Source organism: Bos indicus, chromosome 2 (assembly GCF_029378745.1).
Source record: "Bos indicus isolate NIAB-ARS_2022 breed Sahiwal x Tharparkar chromosome 2, NIAB-ARS_B.indTharparkar_mat_pri_1.0, whole genome shotgun sequence".
In the NCBI taxonomy this organism is placed as follows: Eukaryota; Metazoa; Chordata; class Mammalia; order Artiodactyla; family Bovidae; genus Bos; species Bos indicus.
Window position 1 is genome coordinate 99221697 of NC_091761.1, and position 19776 is coordinate 99241472.

The 19776-nt window shown below is 34.6% G+C and overlaps 1 protein-coding gene across 6 annotated transcripts in view; it reads right to left on the bottom strand.

The window, feature by feature from the left end:
• Window positions 1-19776, bottom strand: part of ERBB4 (erb-b2 receptor tyrosine kinase 4) — a 1281057-nt gene that overhangs the window by 41004 nt on the left and 1220277 nt on the right. For all 6 annotated transcript variants that reach the window (XM_070800265.1, XM_070800289.1, XM_070800279.1 and 3 more), the window contains 5 exons: window positions 11205-11360; window positions 8378-8453; window positions 5071-5217; window positions 2919-3016; window positions 1380-1550 (listed from right to left, as the gene is read on the bottom strand). In XM_070800265.1, the coding sequence (XP_070656366.1) occupies window positions 1380-1550; window positions 2919-3016; window positions 5071-5217; window positions 8378-8453; window positions 11205-11360 (648 nt within the window). The remainder of the gene's footprint in view (window positions 1-1379; window positions 1551-2918; window positions 3017-5070; window positions 5218-8377; window positions 8454-11204; window positions 11361-19776) is intronic.

Sequence of the window (19776 nt, forward strand, 5' to 3'; positions counted from 1 at the left end):
CTGTACACATTAGGATCCTGAACTTGTACTGATTGGGTGACATCCATCAAGTCCTTAAATCTGTGACAAGTTTCTTCGTATTTAAGACAGAGATAATGATATTAGAACCTCATGGGATTGTTCTAAGGATTAAGAGTAAACATGTATATGTTGACATATAGTAAGCATGAGGTTTATTACTGCTATCAGTTTGAAATAAAGTAAATGACTTTGTTTTGGAGAATGAGCAGCAAGTTGAAAGTTTTTTGTGCTTACTGTGGTGGGGGTTTGGTCACTAAGTTGCGTCCAACTCTTGCATCCCCATGGACTGTGGCCCTCCTGTCTCTTCTGTCCATGGGATTTCCCAGGCAAGAATACTGGAATGGGTTTATGCTTATGGTCAAGACAAATAGGATGCTGCTTGTTCCACAAGCTATGACAATATTCTTAGAGGGAGGAGGAGATCAAAAGAAAAGAATTGCTTTCTAGAAAAAAAGTAAGCATCGTGTGTATGTCTTTTCAATTGAAGAAACTTATCACAGGCTTCTCTATGCTCCATAACGGCCAATGAACACTTGATTATAACACAATCATGTTGCATTCTGTCTCTATATCTTTGTGACTTTTGTCAAAGTTGGTACATCCTGAAAGTAGTAACTATGTCAAACTTTTTGAATTTCAATCGTCTAGTAATGCAGAGGTATTCAATAAATTTTGAAGGAGTGATGAACCAATATCAAAAAATAAATGAATGAATTCGTGGACTTATAGTTTTCAGAGAAAAAATGCTATTCACATAGAGTGGACTTAATATTTAACATGAAATGGAAATTATGTTCAGATGCTTCTTTCAAAACTTAAATCTGCATCTTAGAAATGATTCAGAAGCCCTACCAAGATGATTGATTTAGTCCAAAGGATTGCACAGTGTTCTGTTTCTACTTTGACCTCACAGAAAATATCCACTAAATAAAGAGCTGTACTTGTATTGTCTCTTGACCAATAAGTCACATTATCTTATTAAGAAAAAAGGAGAAAGCCTATCTTGGGAAGAATTTTCATTTATTTATAAACACATACAGATTTATTAGTTTGAATTGGTGATAGATTTTCAAAAATTGAAATTTGTTTTAACTAAATTTAAGACCAAAAAAAAAAATTTCTCCTTTTGAAATCTTGAAGATATTTTAGAGTTCATGTTGTATTGCCCATGCTTGCCTTTCAAAATTAACTATATGTGGCAAGTTTGGCATATCTTTTGTTGATAAAACTTGCTTTTAATTTAGGAATCACACTGATTTGAGCTATACTATTTATTTGGTAATTTTTGTGCTTGCAGAGTATTTCCATGATTTTGTTTCTCAGAAATAATATGAGAAGTGGTATGTAATACTTCTTACCCTATTTGAGTCAATTCTTGATCTGGAAGTATAGATGGGAGGAGGGATGTTGAAAGCTTGAGGTACCAGGTATTCCTCAGCATCCATCATATCTTCTAAATCTTCTTCATCCAAGAGATTCTGAAAGAACTTGCTGTCGTTTGGACTGGGAAGCTTCATACGATCATCACCCTAAAAAATTGCCCATCAGATACACAGACAAAAATGATTCTTTCCTTCATGTTAAATATGTGAAGTTTGCAGCAAATTTATATAATATCAAAATCATTGCAAATTCATGCACTCATTAAAAAATATTTAGCACAATTACCTGCCATATAGAAGCCTATAACATATATAGATATGACAGGGAAAGATAAATAAATTAAATACAGAAAAAAATCTGATAAATGCCCATTTGAGATGAATAAAGCAGAATGCGATGGCTATTTTTAGAGAGCATAATCCATTTTAGATTTGAGAATAATGGTAGGTTTCATTGCCAAGATGGTGTTTAACTGTGACTTTAAGAGTAAATAATAAAGAAAGAGCAATGAACTTATCAATCTTTATTATATTTGGTTGGTTGATAGTGCAAAGCTATCAGGATACAAAGTATCCATGATTTGTTCTACAGCATAACATTATGAAAGTGATATCATTCAAAATCACAGCAAGCATGGAAAAGAACCTAAATGGGAATGGGAGAAACACCAAAACAATTGTTACTCTCTTACCTCAACTATTTCTTAAGTAGAATTTAAAAATTTAAGTTATAAGATATTTTTGTAAACATTTTTTAAAATCAGAGTTAATTTGGGAAAAAGTTAGATAGAAATCATTGTCTGCTAAAACGTGACTTTTATCTTCATGTCAGACTATTGATATGAAGATATACAGTGCTCTGTTTTATTGAGAAATCTTAACTCAGTGTTATCCAGACTATTTGCTTATGGTTTATGCAAAATATTCACAACAAAATTTACTGCAAATTTAAATGATCAAATCCATTTTTTGTAGTGTTACATATAAAATGTTCTTTTGGTCTATTATTTTATCTATATATATTCATTTAAATCTGAGTTATTGTTTGGTTATAATAACCTGAGATATTATTTTTTTTATTATTTTTTAAATAAACATATTTTAAAATATTTTTCTAGGAAATGAAATGTCAATATATTTAAATATCTAATTCACTGCCTTCAAACATGGACACAATGAAAATGAAAATTTATTTTCTTTTTTTTTCCAAGAGGAGATAATTATAACAATGAATGTAACTAGTAGAGTACTTCAAGGCTTGTCTGAGGATAAAGGCCTTTTTATGCACATGAATAATCATAATTATCTGACAGATCAATAGCAGAGGCACTTAAGTGCTAAGGGAAAATGCTTAGAAGCGGTTCTGACAAGCAAAAGTCATTTCACATTATGTTCTGCTTAGTTAATCAGTTTGTGAGTGGTGATATCCACAGTTCGAAAGTTCAGATATTATTACTGTTTTGTAGTGAGCTTTCCATTGTGCTGTTCTCAAAAACCTAAGTCAAAGGTACAAACCTGAATAACTAGGTATCTTTGAGGGTCTCGAGCCATTCTTGAAAATTCAGCAGCCAGTTCCTTAAATTTAGGTCTACTGTCAGCATCAATCATCCAACCTAGAAATTCACAAGCAATAAAAGTCACTATATCCATAATTAGGAAGAAGTGGGATGCAAATTTTACAAAAATATAGGTTAAGTTTGAAAAATATTATTTTAATAAAAATAACCTGAAAAACAAAGAAAACTAATGAAAGAAACAATTCAATAGGTGAGAGTCTCACAGTTTACTGATATTCATAACTACATGTAATAATAACATAAGCTTTTTATCTTGTTGATATAATTTAAAATTAATTTTTTCATCATAGAAAATATAACCTAGGCTAACCATAGGAACTTAAGAAATCTCAGATCTTTTCTCATTATGTGTAAAGAGAATTTTTTTTAAAAACTTTTCTTTAATGTGTATAGAAGGTAAGATTGGAATATAATTTATCAGTTTATATCAGGAGTGACATGGATTAAAAACTTTGATTACAATGTGATACACTGGCATAAAAGTGAAGAAAAGAATCAAAAGCAACTTTCTTATGCTATTTTTTTTTTCCTGGTGGGAAAAACAACTAATGCAAAGTGATTGGCAATGTTTGTTGAGCAATAGCTGTTCATTTATCTGAGTATTAGCCTTTCCAACATAAAAACACTATCAGCAATTTTCAAGGTATGTATTATTATTTAGCTGGGAGTCTAGATAAAGTGGGTCTTATCTCCCTAGGCTCTATTTAACTGATGAAATGACAAGAATAAAAGTACCGAGCTTTCCTTGATTTTACTGCCAAATGACCCTTTTCTTAGACACTAAAAGTTCTAAAAGCGAGGTAAAAGTCCTTATTTGGCAAAAATGTATTCCTGAGTTTTCATTATTTTATTGGAGCTTCTAAATGAACTATCTAAATCATCTCACTCTACACGGGATCAAGTTATGTAATGCATGTATGTTTGCATACTCTCTTCCATGGATGACTACCAAACAATGTTTGACCTAATAAAGTTATAAAACTTGTTTCTCTGTTTCTCATAATTCAATCTTTATTCTTGTTATGGGAAGTCTTTGGCTGTCATTAATATTATTTGATTTTTTTCTCTCCTAACTAAGCTCAAATGCTCTATATTTTATATGCAACCATTAAAAAAAATGTTTTTGATACCAAGATGTTAACGAGAAAATCAGTGTTTCTGGAACTCTATGGGAACAAAAAAGGTTAAATTCTCAGTGAGGTATCAGTTTCTTTCTAACTAAATATTGAGTAAATAGAACTACGCTTAGAGAAAAGGGCATGCTGACCCAAACTGAAAAGCACATTTTTTATTTCTTCCCTCACTGTCAGAATGTATCACACATGTCATGAATATAAATCTGAGTAGACCTGGGTCCAAAGTCTCATATTAATAAGACGCTTATTCACCTTCACCAGTTTGTTTCTTTGCTAACCCTGTGTAAATCAAAAGGGGCAAACCCCAGATTACACAAGAAAGATTGCTGAATGCTAATCTCATTTAAATTAATTCAGAAACTCCAGAGACTTCCCTAATTCTATTTAAATTAAGAGCCTAGGCTTGCCAAACACATTTATAACACGTATGTGTCTGAGACCCAGAAGGGAGGAAGAAAAATAAGGGAGTTAGATGTAAACAAATGATTTAATTGAAAAAAAGTAAATATTCACAATCTTTTTAGTTCAATATAGATTCATGCCTTTCCACTTCCCACTCTGCCTTGCTAATTTCCTGTTGATTGAGACTGGTAAACTCATTTCCATTTAATTCATCTTTTTAAATGATTAGCTTCAAGCTTCTTTTTCTTTATGTGTAGATCATTTCTTTAGTCTGCTTTTTTTCCTTTAAAGATTATTAACATTATTGTGATTAATTACATCCCTTTGAGAGAAACAAGTTGATTGTATAGAAGTGATAAGAATCAAAGTGAAATAAATAAGAAGCATAAGAATCATATAATGTTGACTTCATAGTATGAAAGCATGATACTTCTTCACATTAAAAAAATTGCAACAAACATAGGTGTTTATATTCTCCTTTCACAATGATCTTTAGAATTTTATATTTTTCAATACACAGAAAAAATTGTGAAGATTGATTAGCAATCTTACATTTGACCATGACCATGTAAACGTCAATAGTGCAGATGGGAGGCTGAGGCAAACGTTCTCCTTTCTCTAATAAATCAGGAATTTCTCTGGTTGGAATTCCATCATAAGGTTTTCCTCCAAAGGTCATCAGTTCCCATATAGTGACTCCTAAATTAGAGATCAATTCTCACATAAGCACATCAGCAATATACTATGAGCAAACCAGCAACATGTCTGTGGCAAAAGAATGCTTTTCAGAGGGTAATTAGAAATAGTCTAATTATACTAATGTTTGTTGACCCAGTTTAAGTTTTATCACATTAGAGCCTGTAAAACAGTTTATTTACTATATACATGTATACTGATACCAAACAAATATGATTAGGTAAAATCTGCTATTGATTAATTTTGAGATTAACATTTTTGCTATTAGAAGTCCTAAAGGTCAAGCTAGGGTTTAGAATGTTTCGGTTACAATAAATAATTGTGCCTTTCTTTTTAACTAATGTGAAGAAAACAAGTAGAATAAAACAGATTCATTTCTTTAGCACATATGAGAGACAGACTGAAGAATGATCCATATGCAAAACAAAATGCATGTAAAGTGATCATCTCCAAATTGAAAGAAATCAGTAATAGTCTATTTCTTAGATAATAACAGTATCTTGAATCACTAGAACATTCTTTCCTTGGTGAAAGCAAATACTCTAAATACTAGCTTGCAAGTAGAATAATATAATATAATATAAGAATAATGATACTGATACGAACAGTAACATACACAGAGCGCCTCTGTATAATCTAATAATTAGCTAATTTAATAGTTATAGTTTTCTTAGGGGTAAAGGTTATTCAGAAATTGTACCTGCTAATACAACAGTATTAACAAGTGAATTTTAACTGATGCATATACAAGTATCTTTCAATATAAAATTCATTAATGATGGTTTTTTTTCCCATTGCCATTTGTAATGAATTATTTATTCACACTGAAGTCATTTTTAGTTTATAACAGTTATCATTGACTGATAAACATGCAAAGCTTAAAATATAAAAATATATGTAAACTTCAAATTATTCATCATAATAGTATCATTAGAGATTATCTGATTTTTTGGTTAATATTTACATCTTATGGATCTTAAATATAGTATAAACATGTAAATTAGTTATGCAATTTAACTTTCAGCCTTATAAAACACTACTTGATTTTGCATACTGAAGAATGATTCATAGAACTGATGACTAAAAGTCAGTGTTCATGACGAAGGCTGAAACAAAGTAAGAAGTAGATTACTGGCTATTCATAGTGTCATATTTATAGAATATGTATTTAATGATAACATTTTATTAATTTATATTTGTAATTATAAAAGAATAGGTACTTTCACATCTCTATCAGGACTTCTATGAGTAAGATACAAGGCAACTACAAATAAAAATAACAGAAAATACAATAAACAGAAACACATCAATATAAAAGTTGAAGTAGAAAAATCAAAACCCCCACTTCTACCAATAATATTCCAATTATATCTTTGCAGAGTTGATGACAAGATACGGTTAAACAGAGATGGCTGCATGTAGAAGAGCAATCTCAAGAAAATTAAATCAGAAACATCTTCAAAACTTACAATTTTATCATTTGAAGATAGAAAACATATTCAATGCATATTTATTTTTATAAAAGTAAAGATGCAGCCAGGGGCAATGTTCCATGTAGATTCACTGTAAATAAGACTATGAATCTTTCTTAGCCTTTTATGACTTTTGCAACCAACTATGATATATAATAAAAATCCTAAAATGCCTTATAGATATGGATTGATGACCTCGGCTATGTTTCAAAACAGAGTTCCCTTTATCTATCTATCCATCCACCTATCTGTCCATCCATCAGATTCTGAGATATTGCAACTCAACATGAAGAATAATAGTATGACCTTAAAACAGGATTTTCTTCAAAAGATACATTTTATTATTAAAAAATGTGATTGCCCTGCCACTATTTTCTTTAATGTATATATGTATTTATTTATTCTAGAAATCATTTAAAATTTGTAGATTGTCACATTTAGTTCAGGGAAACATAAGTAGGAACAAAAAAGGGAAAGAAAAGAAAAAAATCTATTTGATATTATATAAATCTATCTTATATGTAAATCTACTTTATCATGTAATATATATGCTGATCTATACCATATAGTATATAAATGCATATGTACATGTTAATGTATCTCATGTATATTTCTATCTCATATTTAAGTGTATATGATTTATATGTAATGATATATATCTGTTTTTAATTTAGTCCTTTCAGCTTAATTAAGTTTTGTCAAGGGTTCCCCTGTACTTGCCTAATCTCAAACACACAACACTCTGCTTCTAAGCTGAGGAGACTACATGAGTCTTCATGAAAATTGTAACACCTCATACAGTTTACAGGTGTGGAAAGAAAAACTACCCCATATAAATATCTTATATTTTAAAGATAATTTATACTGTTTTTAGATTAAAAATACAGGTTGTTTAATCTTCTTTCAAAAAATAAAACCTAAGCTTAAATTTGAGTTAAATAAATTGCTTCATGCTTTCAAGACTCACCAACACATTTTCATTTAAAGAAGCACTGAGCTTTTTATTGTTAGAAGTGCTAGTTTTATACAGTTTATGTAAACTTAGAAAAGGTGTTGATTTATTCTTACTAATACTTAGTATTAGTGGACTTAAGTTTGTAAATAGCCAGACAGGCACTAAGAAGCTCATCTCAAAAACTGTTAGATGCCAATAAATAAATGTTCTAAAATTTAAAATCACTGTTCCCATTCATTTATTAATTTTCTAATGTATCTGTTTACTCCAAAAGTAGTTCATAAATTACAATTAAAGGTATAACTATAAATCATCTCTCTTATCTATCTCTCCCCTCACATTTATTGCTTTCATCCTACTGCTTTCAATAATTGGTATTTGTTCTAACAACAATCTCTATTTTCTTACTATATAACTAGATTTCAGTAAGAAAATGCTTTTTAAAAAACATTTATTAAAACATTTGAAAAACATTTATAAAAAACATTTGAAATTATGTTTTCAAAGATCTGTTGAAAATGAAGGCCATAGGAGTCTATGAAAATGTCCCTAATCTAAAACTGCTGCTTTTTGTTTTGTTTTGTTCATCAAAATGATTAGACAAGTTGCTACCAAAGCAAAGGTTATGATAGACAACTCAACTAAGACATTAATATATTACATTTTAGAGAACCAAGAAACCTAAAATGTTTATTTTTGCTTTAAAAGCCTTATAACACAAAGAAGAATTATTTACCATAGCTCCAAACGTCACTCTGATGGGTGAATTTCCTATAATGTATACACTCCAGAGCCATCCATTTAATTGGCATCTACAGAAAAATAAGAAGTGTAAGTCATATAAAAAGTCATTTCTATATTTCCTCAATATGAGTCTCTGGATTCACTTCTCTTGTATGCATAGAAAAATAGAAATGTGTTATTTTTCAAAACAGGGAGGAAATGAAATTTAATCTTAAAAAGAATTAATTAAAAATATTTATTTTTAAAACCTTCATAAACAGTAAAAAGGGAAATAGTATCACTTTCTAAGCTTCTTACTATTCAGTGATTAAGTTACTAGTTAATATTATGACACACAATATCAATTCTAAAACATCTAATACATATATTTTTAATAATGTGGTCATACTGTATTGTTTTCCCCCAAATAAGATTCCCTACATTTTCAGGAACCCTTTCCACCCTCAAATTTCAGGCCACTGATAAAATGAACTCTTTCTACACCTGTTCTCTCCCTCTCCTCTCAGATAATTTGGTCACTAAAACACCTAAAATAACGAATTCCAAAGTTAGCCTTGCTTTGTTCCCCAGCCACAAATGATCTCCCTCAACTTGGGTAGCCAGTATTGAAAATACGTACCATTTTCAAAATAGGAATTATATAAAAGAATATGAGAGGATCAGTACAAATCCATCATCACTGTAAGAAAAGCGACTCAGCTCACATACCCTGCTGCTGATGGGTCAGCAGAACAAGTTTCAACTACGAACGGCAGTGTTATAGAGCTGGGAATATAATTAGATTCTATGGAATAAAGATAAACACTTCTACCTTGCAGTTGAAAGCTTAAAACTAAATAGGCCTTTGAAATCATGAGGTTGGCTGCTCACCAAGGTGACACCAAGGTAATTCAGTGACAGAATCATGGTATTCAGTGAAAGGGAACAGAAGACACATTTAAAGTAATTTCCCTATGGGCAAGGAGTTAGCCGACTTTATGGACTACAGACACTGTTAAAGAAGTAAGTTTAAATCACAGGTGGCTTGATAAAGACTTAATGGTTACTAGGCATTTAAAGCTCTAATGAATCTTGCTTTAGACAAATCTTACAGCTGTATGTTCTCAAGACAAGTGAAGTCATGTGATTTATAGACTTCTACTTCTGTGCAGTCTTGTAGTGAATTTCAAAGCTGTGGTCTCAAATGGTTGCAGTTTGTAGTAAATAGGCAAAATAGGCTAATAAAATCAAGGAAAAGCCAGAGAAAGCTACAAAACTGAAGATTTTAAAAATATACATGTTGTGTTTTGCTTTGTGTTTGTGATAAGATTTGAATATATATAGTTTTATTTATAAGCTTTTAGTATAAAAATCAATGTTTAGCATTTGGAGGCCTGTCATTGTAAAATAATTATAATATGCATCTGGGTGACCCATGATGAGTAAAGGCAAATAATAAACATATTTACCTGACACATTAATTACTTGTTTTTGTTAGCATGCACTTATAGGTTAAGGCTGCATTTGCTTATTTTATTTGGTCTCTTCTGATGTAAGCTCATCCAGGCCAAGCTAGAGAAGCCCCCACATGAACAGGAGGTATCCTCAATAGTTGGCAAAGAATAACAAGCTAAATGTGGGTTAATGAAGAAAGATAAGAACTGGAACTAAGGCATGGATTGAGACCCCATATGGTGAATGAGAGAGGCAGAAAGACAGCTGTCAGGCAGGGCTTGTGGGTGGAGAGTCAGAAAAGTTAGAAGAGGCCGTGGCACTATTTCTTGGGGTAGAATGGTTGACATTCTAGTGGAGGGAGTCAGAGAATACTGGGTTGACCAAAAAGTTCTTTCGCTTAGTGAATTTTTGTTATTGTTGTTGTTTAGTTGCTAAGTCATGTCTGACTCTTGGGACCTCATGGACTGTAGCTCGCCAGGCTCCTCTGTCCATGGAATTTCACATGTAAGAATACTGAAGTGGGTTACCATTTCCTTCTCCAAGGGATCTTCCCAACCCAGAGATCAAACCTGAGTCTCCTGTATTGCAGGCTGATTCTTTACCACTGAGCCACCAGGGAAGTCCTGATTAGTGAATACTTTGTTCAGTAAAAGTCTTAGTGAAAATGAAAAATGTGTCTTTAATTTTTACTTAAAACAAAACGAACTTTTTGGTCAATCCAATAAATAAACTGGTACATCATATGCTACAATGAAAACAAACAAACAAAAAAACAGAGCCAGATAAGAGCAATCTGTTGCTTTTGCTATCAACTTTCCAATATTTATGATTCTTGGTAGTAGCAAGACTTCTCTCTAGTCTGTGAGAGAGAAGTACTTCTCTGATCTCTTTGTGATAGTCTTAAATTAGTAGGATCAATGAAACAATTTATATGGCCCTGGGTTAAAATGTAATCTTTAGAGTTTCTTGGGAGCTACCCACTCCCCATTAGAACTGACATAAAGACCACTTGGATCCAGACACTCATCCTATTTTAGCTACTTTTGAGAAATGGAAGTTGGTAATACATGCTATATATCTATTTTAAATATTCTATTAATATATATGCATATGTATGTGTATGTACATGTATACAACTATATGTATATATAGTTGTGTATGTATGTGTGTGTATATATGTGTGTGTGTGTATATGTGTATATACATATATATATATATAAATATATATATATATTACTGTGGGTAGGACAGAAGGCAAATAGTAGAACTAAGATTTTATAATCTCTTAAACCTCAGGTTTGTTGGCTTCTTTCTATAACATATAAGGAGACAAAAGGATATTACACTATATTTTCAAGTAATGTTGCTCTCAAAAAGATATTCACCTTTCCTCCATCAGCATTATACTCTTTTTCATCTCCTTCCAAGAGTCTGGCTAGTCCAAAATCCGTGATTTTCACATGGTTTGGAGATTTCACTAAGACATTACGGGCTGCCAAGTCCCGATGAACAAGCCGTCTTTCTTCCAGGTACATCATTCCCTGAAAAACACCAAATTTCCCAAAAGAAGCAGTTAATGCCTTGCTTGCTTGCTTGCTAAGTCACTTCAGTCGTGCCCAACTCTGTGTGACCCCATAGACAGCAGCCCACCAGGCTCCTCCGTCCCTGGGATTCTCCAGGCAAGAACACTGGAGTGGGTTGCCATTTCCTCCTCCGATGCATGAAAGTGAAAAGTGAAAGGGAAGTCGCTCAGTCGTGTCCGACTCCTCGCAACCCCATGGACTGCAGCCCACCAGGCTCCTCCGTCCATGGGATTTTCCAGGCAAAAGTACTGAAGTGGGGTGCCATTGCCTTCTCCGAGTTAATGCCTAGGGTTTTCCATTGTCAAAAAAAGGAGTTTCCTAGCTTTCAGGTATAAGTGCTTGATTTCTCTAAGTAATGTAAAAATTTGATAATATTTCCAAAATTAGGGAAGAGGCAGATGTTAAAAAGCAAACCACAAATAGCTTTTGGCTTTTATTCCCAAAAGCCTTATAAAAGCAGAATGGATTACCTGCACATGAGCTAATTGTTAGATCATTTTTTTCCCCCAGGTACTTTATATTCTTTTGCAAACACTTTCATTAGTGAGAATGAACGTGTCCTAATAGACTGGCTAATGGAAAGAGATGGGAATACCAGACCACCTGACCTGCCTCTTGAGAAACCTATATGCAGGTCAGGAAGCAACAGTTGGAACTGGACATGGAACAACAGACTGGTTCCAAATTAGGAAAGGAGTATGTCAAGGCTGTATATTGTCACCCTGCCTATTTAACTTATATGCAGAGTACATCATGAGAAACTCTGGGCTGGAAGAAGCACAAGCTGGAATCAAGATTGCCAGGAGAAATATCAATAACCTCAGATATGCAGATGACACCACCCTTATGGCAGAAAGTGAAGAGGAACTAAAAAGCCTCTTGATGAAAGTGAAAGTGGAGAGTGAAAAAGCTGGCTTAAAGCTCAACATTCAGAAAATGAAGATCATGGCATCTGGTCCCATCATTTCATGGCAAATAGATGGGGAAACAGTGGAAACAGTGTCAGACTTTATTTTTTTGGGCTCCAAAATAACTGCAGATGGTGACTACAGCCATGAAATTAAAAGATGCTTACTGATTGGAAGGAAAGTTATGACCAACCTAGATAGCATATTCAAAGGCAGAGACATTACTTTGCCAACAAAGGTCGGTCTAGTCAAGGCTATTGTTTTTCCAGTGGTCATGTATGGATGTGACAGTTGGACTGTAAAGAAAGCTGAGCACTGAAGAATTGATGCTTTTGAACTGTGGTGTTGGAGAAGACTCTTGAGAGTCCCTTGGACTGCAACGAGATCCAACCAGTCCATCCTAAAGGAGATCAGTCCTGGGTGTTCATTGGAAGGACTGATGCTGAAGCTGAAACTCCAATACTTTGGCCACCTCATGCGAAGAGTTGACTCATTGGAAAAGACCCTGATGTTGGGAGGGATTGGGGGCAGGAGGAGAAGGGGATGACAGAGGATGAGATGGCTGGATGGCATCACCGACTCGATGGATGTGAGTTTGAGTGAATTCTGGGAGTTGGTGATGGACAGGGAGGCCTGGCATGCTGTGATTCATGGGGTCGCAAAGTGTCGGATACGACTGAGCGACTGAATTGAACTGAACTGAACTGAAAATGTATTTGGACTGACCCACATATTTTTGTTTTCTTCTCAATATCTTGTTTCATGTCATCTTTCCCCATACACCCACTCAAAACAAATTCAGCTGTCCATACTTTTCAAAAGTATTTCATATAAAGTTTTAATGGAGGCAAAATCATCATTATAGATTCTATCAAGGCTGAGAATTATATTATTCTTATTGCGTACGTGCTAAGTCGCTTCAGTCATGTCCAAATCTCTATGACCCTATGGACTATAACCTACCAGGCTCCTCTGTCCATTAGATTTTCTAGGCAAGAATACTGGAATCAGTTGCCATACCCTCTTCCAGGGGAATCTTCCTGACCCAGGCATCAAACCCACATCTCTTGTGTCTCCTGCATTGGCAGGCAGGTTCTTTACCACTAGTGCCAATTGGGAAGCCCTTATTCTTATTAATTATGCAAAAAATGAAATATACCCTAGGGGCATTAAAAGCCTCTAATTTAAAAATTGGTTTTGATGACATTAGTAGTCACTGTGAGAATTCACAAGTGAAAGTACATCATTTATAAAGACCTTCAAATTAGCCTTTAATATATTTTCTTCATAAAACATATATGTAATTAAAAATAAAGTGTATTGCTGATTGCCAACAAGAGATGTAACTGGTTCTTCCCCCAATATACACACACACATATGTATATGTACATATACACATGTACTCTTGGTTGTTGTTTAATTGTTAAGTCATGTCTGAGTGTTTTGAGACCCCATGGAGTGTAGCTTGCCAGGCTCCACTGTCCATGGGATTTCCCAGGCAAGAATACTGGAGCAGGTTGCCATTTCCTTCTTCAGGGATCTTCCTGACTCAATCATCTTGAACCCACATTGTCTGCATTGGCAGACATGTTCTTTACCACTGAGCCACCATGGAAGCCCATACACATGCATGCATATGTGTTATATGTATACATATCATGTATATTAGATTACGGACAAGTAAAAAATAATCCAGAAACAATAGTTATTCATTGTATTTCATCAATAGGGAAACCAAGAGTCATGAAACACTAGTCTAACTGAAAGGTTGAAGTAAAACTAAGGAAATGCACTCAAAGGTCTATATTAGAGTGCTCATCTTTTGTTTGAGTGAGCATATTTTTGTTGAAGAGTAAGGGAAAATTCTATATTGGAGGATTTCAGTGGTAAGAACAAATCAGAAGTGTTATAAAATGGGTGAAGCATACTGTCATGCCAATTGCAAATCAATGCTGCTGGCAGTTAACATTACAATTGCAGGATTTTGAAGGATTAATGGTTTCTGATATCAAACAAAAGCTGTGGTAAACAGACATATAAATCAGAGAGGTCAAAAAATTATGAACCGTATACTCCGTGTACTCGGTGTAGTGGAAAGAGAATATTGCTTCAAGCAGCATCATGAGCCGAGCACTACATAAATGCCCATTAAACACAACCAGGCAGATACTGCCTGATATGGTCCAATCAGTCAGCAGTTGGGTGACATCATATGTACTAGCGTTTTCTGAAATCAATCCACAACTGGGATTTATGGGAGCTTTGTCCTCTTTCCTAAACAGTGCCTTCTCCTTGATCATGCCAACTTGGAGATTTCTAGAATAAAGTGAACATGAGAACATAAAACCCCTGCATGCTTTAAAGGATTAATAAAAACAGTCATTGCCTTGGAGATAAAGTCTGTTTGATAATTTTGTCCCTGTACGAAGTGTTCACAAAAACATTCATCATTCTTTTTCTTATCATCTTCATAACAGAATATGGAAAGCATGTTAGAAAGAAGTTGATATTCAGATCCACACACAATGACAGAACACACTATATGCCAAGTACTCTTCGAGACACCAGAAAGACAAAAGAGAGTCAGAGAAGGTTTGTGCATTAGAGGATAGAAGCTAATTAATAAAGTGGGCAGATATGGAGTAAAACTTGACCAGATCGGTGACGTGTGGAAGGCACCTAAGGAGAGCTGTATTTTGAGGACCATCTGTTGTATAGTCTAGCAAGTGTGCATGAGCAGGGAGGCTTCAGAGAGGTACTATGGCCTAAGTAAAGCTTTAAGGATGGTTGTCCACCAGTTGGACAAGGTAGGGGGAAAATTGCAGTAAGAACAAGCACAGGAGAATCAATAGCGTGGCATGCTTGGACAAAGTTACATAACTTTGTATTTCTGAAGTATTATGCATATGGTGGGTGATGAGACTGAAAATAGAGTAAGAGGCTAGATCCAAGAAGGACCCTTTATAAATCATGGTAGAGAATTTGACCTTTGCATTTTATGCAGCATTCGATGTGGTGATGACCTCTTTTTTTTTTTTTAAGAGGAGAGTGACACAATTATCACTGGAGCCTAAAAAATACCACCTGGTGCCAGTATAGAGGCTGGATTACATACAACTATAGCTAAAGTCAGGAGTCACTGCCACATTACAGGAGAAAAGTGAGGAGAGTGCAAAATAAAGGTTGTAAACTGACCATCCATGAGCTATTCCATTTTTGTATGCCGACACTGAATGAGTTTCATAGATCTTCTTTAGTTGGTTACTGGCTATGCTCTTTAAGGGCATTTGATCCCCAGTTTGCTAGGATCCTACTACTCACTATTATTTTCAAGAATTCAGTCTTTATTTGTTTATGATAGTCACCAGCTCCTATATGCATGAATGTCTGACTCTTCAAATAAACTAGGCCAGAAGGAACTAGGGAGAGAACAATTTCAGGGTACACTGATAAAATAACCATCCTTGGTAAATAACTGTACAATGATGAAGAGAGTAAATTGAGAATAAGCCTGTGCTTTTGTAATTTAGGTGGATAATGATTCCTTTAACTAGATATTATCCTAATGTAAATATATGTAAGAAATATATATTCTACTAGTAGGGAACTAATATTCAATAAGAAACTTAAGATTTTAATGACACATTGAGTGTATAAGCAAAGCCCCAAAATTCCAAAAGATCTTTGAAATCCTATACATAAAGCCTCAGCAGGTGATAGACTATCCTGAACCTCAATACAATTTGTCTGTAAAAAAAAAAATTATTTTCTTCAAAATAATGAGAACTAAATTCAGGAAACCAGATGGTAATCTCTACTTTTTTTCTTAGCTATCTGACCATGATTATAAGAGATAAAAACAGAAGCATCTGTCTCATTATCAAATCATCAAAATATGTTTGAATTGTTGCTTTGTAACTATGGAAGATCATCATACAAATGAACACTTTCAACTTATTAATCATGACTGCCACCTTAGTTCTAATTTCAGGTTCTGAATAAGAGTGTTGAAATCTGTGGATTTTTCACAATAGGTTTCTTCACATCACAGTCATTGGAACAAGATTTTCTTACCAGATCTCATTAGAATCACATTCTTTTCTAGATTCCTTCAAAATAAAATCACTCCTTAAACCAGAGCATGATGCAATTAAGTGGGCAGACAGTTATTAGAAATATCAGTAACAAAAATAAACCGAAGTCTCTTGAAGTTTGAAGATAATAGAGGGATATTGCTTTGGACTGCAAGGACATCCAACCAGTCCATTCTAAAGGAAATCAGTCCCGAATATTCATTGGAAGGACAGATGTTGAAACTGAAACTCCGATACTTTGGCCACCTGATGCGAAGAGCTGACTCATTTGAAAAGACCCTGATGCTGGGAAAGATTGAAGGTGGGAGGAGAAGGGGATGACAGAGGATGAGACGGTTGGATGGCATCACCGACTCAATGGAAATGAGTTTGAGTAAACTCCGGGAGTTGGTGATGGACAGGGAGGCCTGGTGTGCTTCATCCATGGGATCACAAAGAGTCGGACACGACTGAGTGACTGAACTGAACTGAATTGCTTTGGTTGAAAAGGAACCTCTTACTCTGCCCTGTAGAAACTCCCATGTCCTTGCCCTGCCAGCTCAGGTGGACTATATAATAGGAATACTAACACTGACAACAGCCTCAGCTAATATTGACTGAGTTCTTAGAACATGGCAGGCATTAAACTAAACATGTCTACATTGGTCGGTTAACTTCTCTAGTGGCTCAGCGGTAAAGAATCTGCCTGCAGTGCAGGAGACACAGGCAGGAGATGAATGTTTGATCCCTGGGTTGGGAAGATCACCTGAAGAAGAAAAACAGCTATCCACTCCAGTATTCTTGCCTGGGAGAGCCCCTGAACAGAGGAGCCTGGTGGACTACAGTCTATGGCATTGCAAAAGAGTCGGACACAACTGAACACCTAAACAACATGAGACATACTACTTATACCCTATTCTAAATATGAGAAAACCCTGATAAGAGAGGTCAAGTTACTTGCTCCAAGTCATGTATCTAATGAGTGGTACAACTGGGGTTTGGTCCCTTGGTGTGGGACTCAAAGTCTGCACATTTAAGCCCACCTCCTCTCTTAATGGATCACTGGGTAGAGTAGGCATACAGAAATTAATGTACATAGTGATGTCATATAGTTTTAAAAGATCCTAGTACTTCTGCAGAAAAAATATATCATCAAATGTTTCTGTGAATTTCAGTGCATAATGAAGGTGACTGACATGTTTTCTTTTATATTTAAAACTCTGTTAAATTATAGAATTTCTTATAATTTAGCAAGAAGTTAAATTGTGTAAATTGGAAACTTAATTCTTGTTATGGTCACAGGGTATGTAGGATGGTGGAGTGGCTTTTAGCATAAATTCTGGAGTTGATTGCTTGGCTAGAATCCAGAGCTCTGCCATATTCTAGCTATGTGACTCTAATGAGTTGATTAACCTCTCTCTCTCTCTCACCTTCTTCCTCTCTAAAACAGCCACAATAGCACCTATCACAAAGGTTGTTGTGATATCAAATAGCATGTAAAGTACTTAAGTTACTACTTAAGTAGTAGTAGTAGTATACGTAGAAAGTATAGAACAAACTATGTCGTTCCACTGATAGTTATCAACAGTTCCAGTGCATAAGAATCATTTACCCTCATTCACTTGAATTGCCCATTTTAGAAAATCTGTGAGCTTCAACTAATATATCACAGTGGGTGTTCAATAAATGTTTGCAAATGCTGATATATATATACCCATAACTTCCCATCATGAATAATGTGTGGCTAAAAATTTCAGAATAATTACTGTCCAAAATACTATTTTAATAACAGTTCACCTGAGGGTGCTGTCATATAAGGAGGAGGAAACATTAAGGAATCTAATAAAAGATCTGGTGCTTTCCATAAATATATCATAGATTCAGGAATTTAGTGAAGATAAAAGTTATAAACAGAATAGGTCAAAAACTTTTCAATGCTGCAGGATGTTTTCCTTGAGTGAATAAAATAGTATATTTTCTGTACCCAAGTATTTGCCTTTTATCACTCAGCACTTAGGGATATTTTGGGTAGAGGTATTTTAAGCATGGGCTTCCCAGGTGGCTCTAGTGATAAATAACCTACCTGCCAATGCAAGAGACATAAGAGACACTGGTTCAATCCCTGGGAAGATGCCCTGAAAAAGGAAATGGCAACCCATTCCAGTATTCTTGCCTGGAGAATCCTCATGGACAGAACTGCCTGGCAGGCTACAGTCCATGGAGTCAGACATAACTGAAGCGACTTAGCACGTACCTTTTAGGGGCATTTTTTTTTTCTACTCCTTGATCCAAGTGCTGCAGTTCTGATTTTACTCAAACTACTCAGAATTTACTATCACTCAAACCATTCAGAACTTCACCATTTTCATACGTGCTCTGAATGCTGTAATGTGTTTCCAAAGACTTTATATTTTGCTCCTACCTCTTAAAATATGTGTCAATAAACACAAGCTCACTGGGGAAAGTTAAATTTTACTCTTGACTTTCAGGAATGCACTTTAATACAAAATCCAAGGATAATCTTATTATAATTGAATTTAAAGTTTTAATCTCAGGTTAGAACTGACTCATATAAACTACTCTATTGGAAAAAAATCAGGGACTGACAATTTAAAAGTATTGGCGTTGATGAAGTATTGGCAATGACCTTTTTAATCTTATGATGTCTGACTCACAGCTGGCTAGAAAAAATGCATCATTATTATGCTTTAATCCAAAGTTACAATCTATTCTTCCCAGCTGCAGGAAGCTAACGGAAGTCAAGAGAAACCAGACTATTTCTGACAATAAATATTTGCTTCCCACATATAGGCCAGGCGACAATTTCATCAAACACATGCGTGGAGCTAAAATTTTTAAGCTGTAGTCAGTTCTCACAGGCATTAATCTCTGGAGTTAGCAAGAGTACATTTTTTTTCTGATTTCATTCTAATAACCTGAAGCTTTCTTAATAACAGGGAGCTTCAAGAAAGCTATCTTCAAATGAGAACTGCTCCTCTTTTCCACCCTTTCTTCTCAAAGCAATTCTATCCCTGAGCGAAAAAAGAAAAATCGAACTCTAATGCTCTCTACTGTTAGGGCAAAGGATATGAGCATGTTCAAGGGAAGAAAAATACCTTTCTGGATGAAGTGCTAACTTTATCCACATAGCGCATGGAGTGAAACTAAGGTGGCTCTGTAACTGAATCAACTAAGTCTTTTTCAACCAGCCAAAGCTGGTTCACGGTACAGTAGAAAGAACACAGAACTGAGCGTTGCAAGAAAGAAGTCCCAGACAGGCTGCTCACAAGGTTTATGGCCACAGATACTCAATTCACCTCTTCTATAAAAGTGACAAATTGGCCTAAATGATCTCTGAGGTGTCTTCTAGCTTTAAATTTTTATTCCATGATA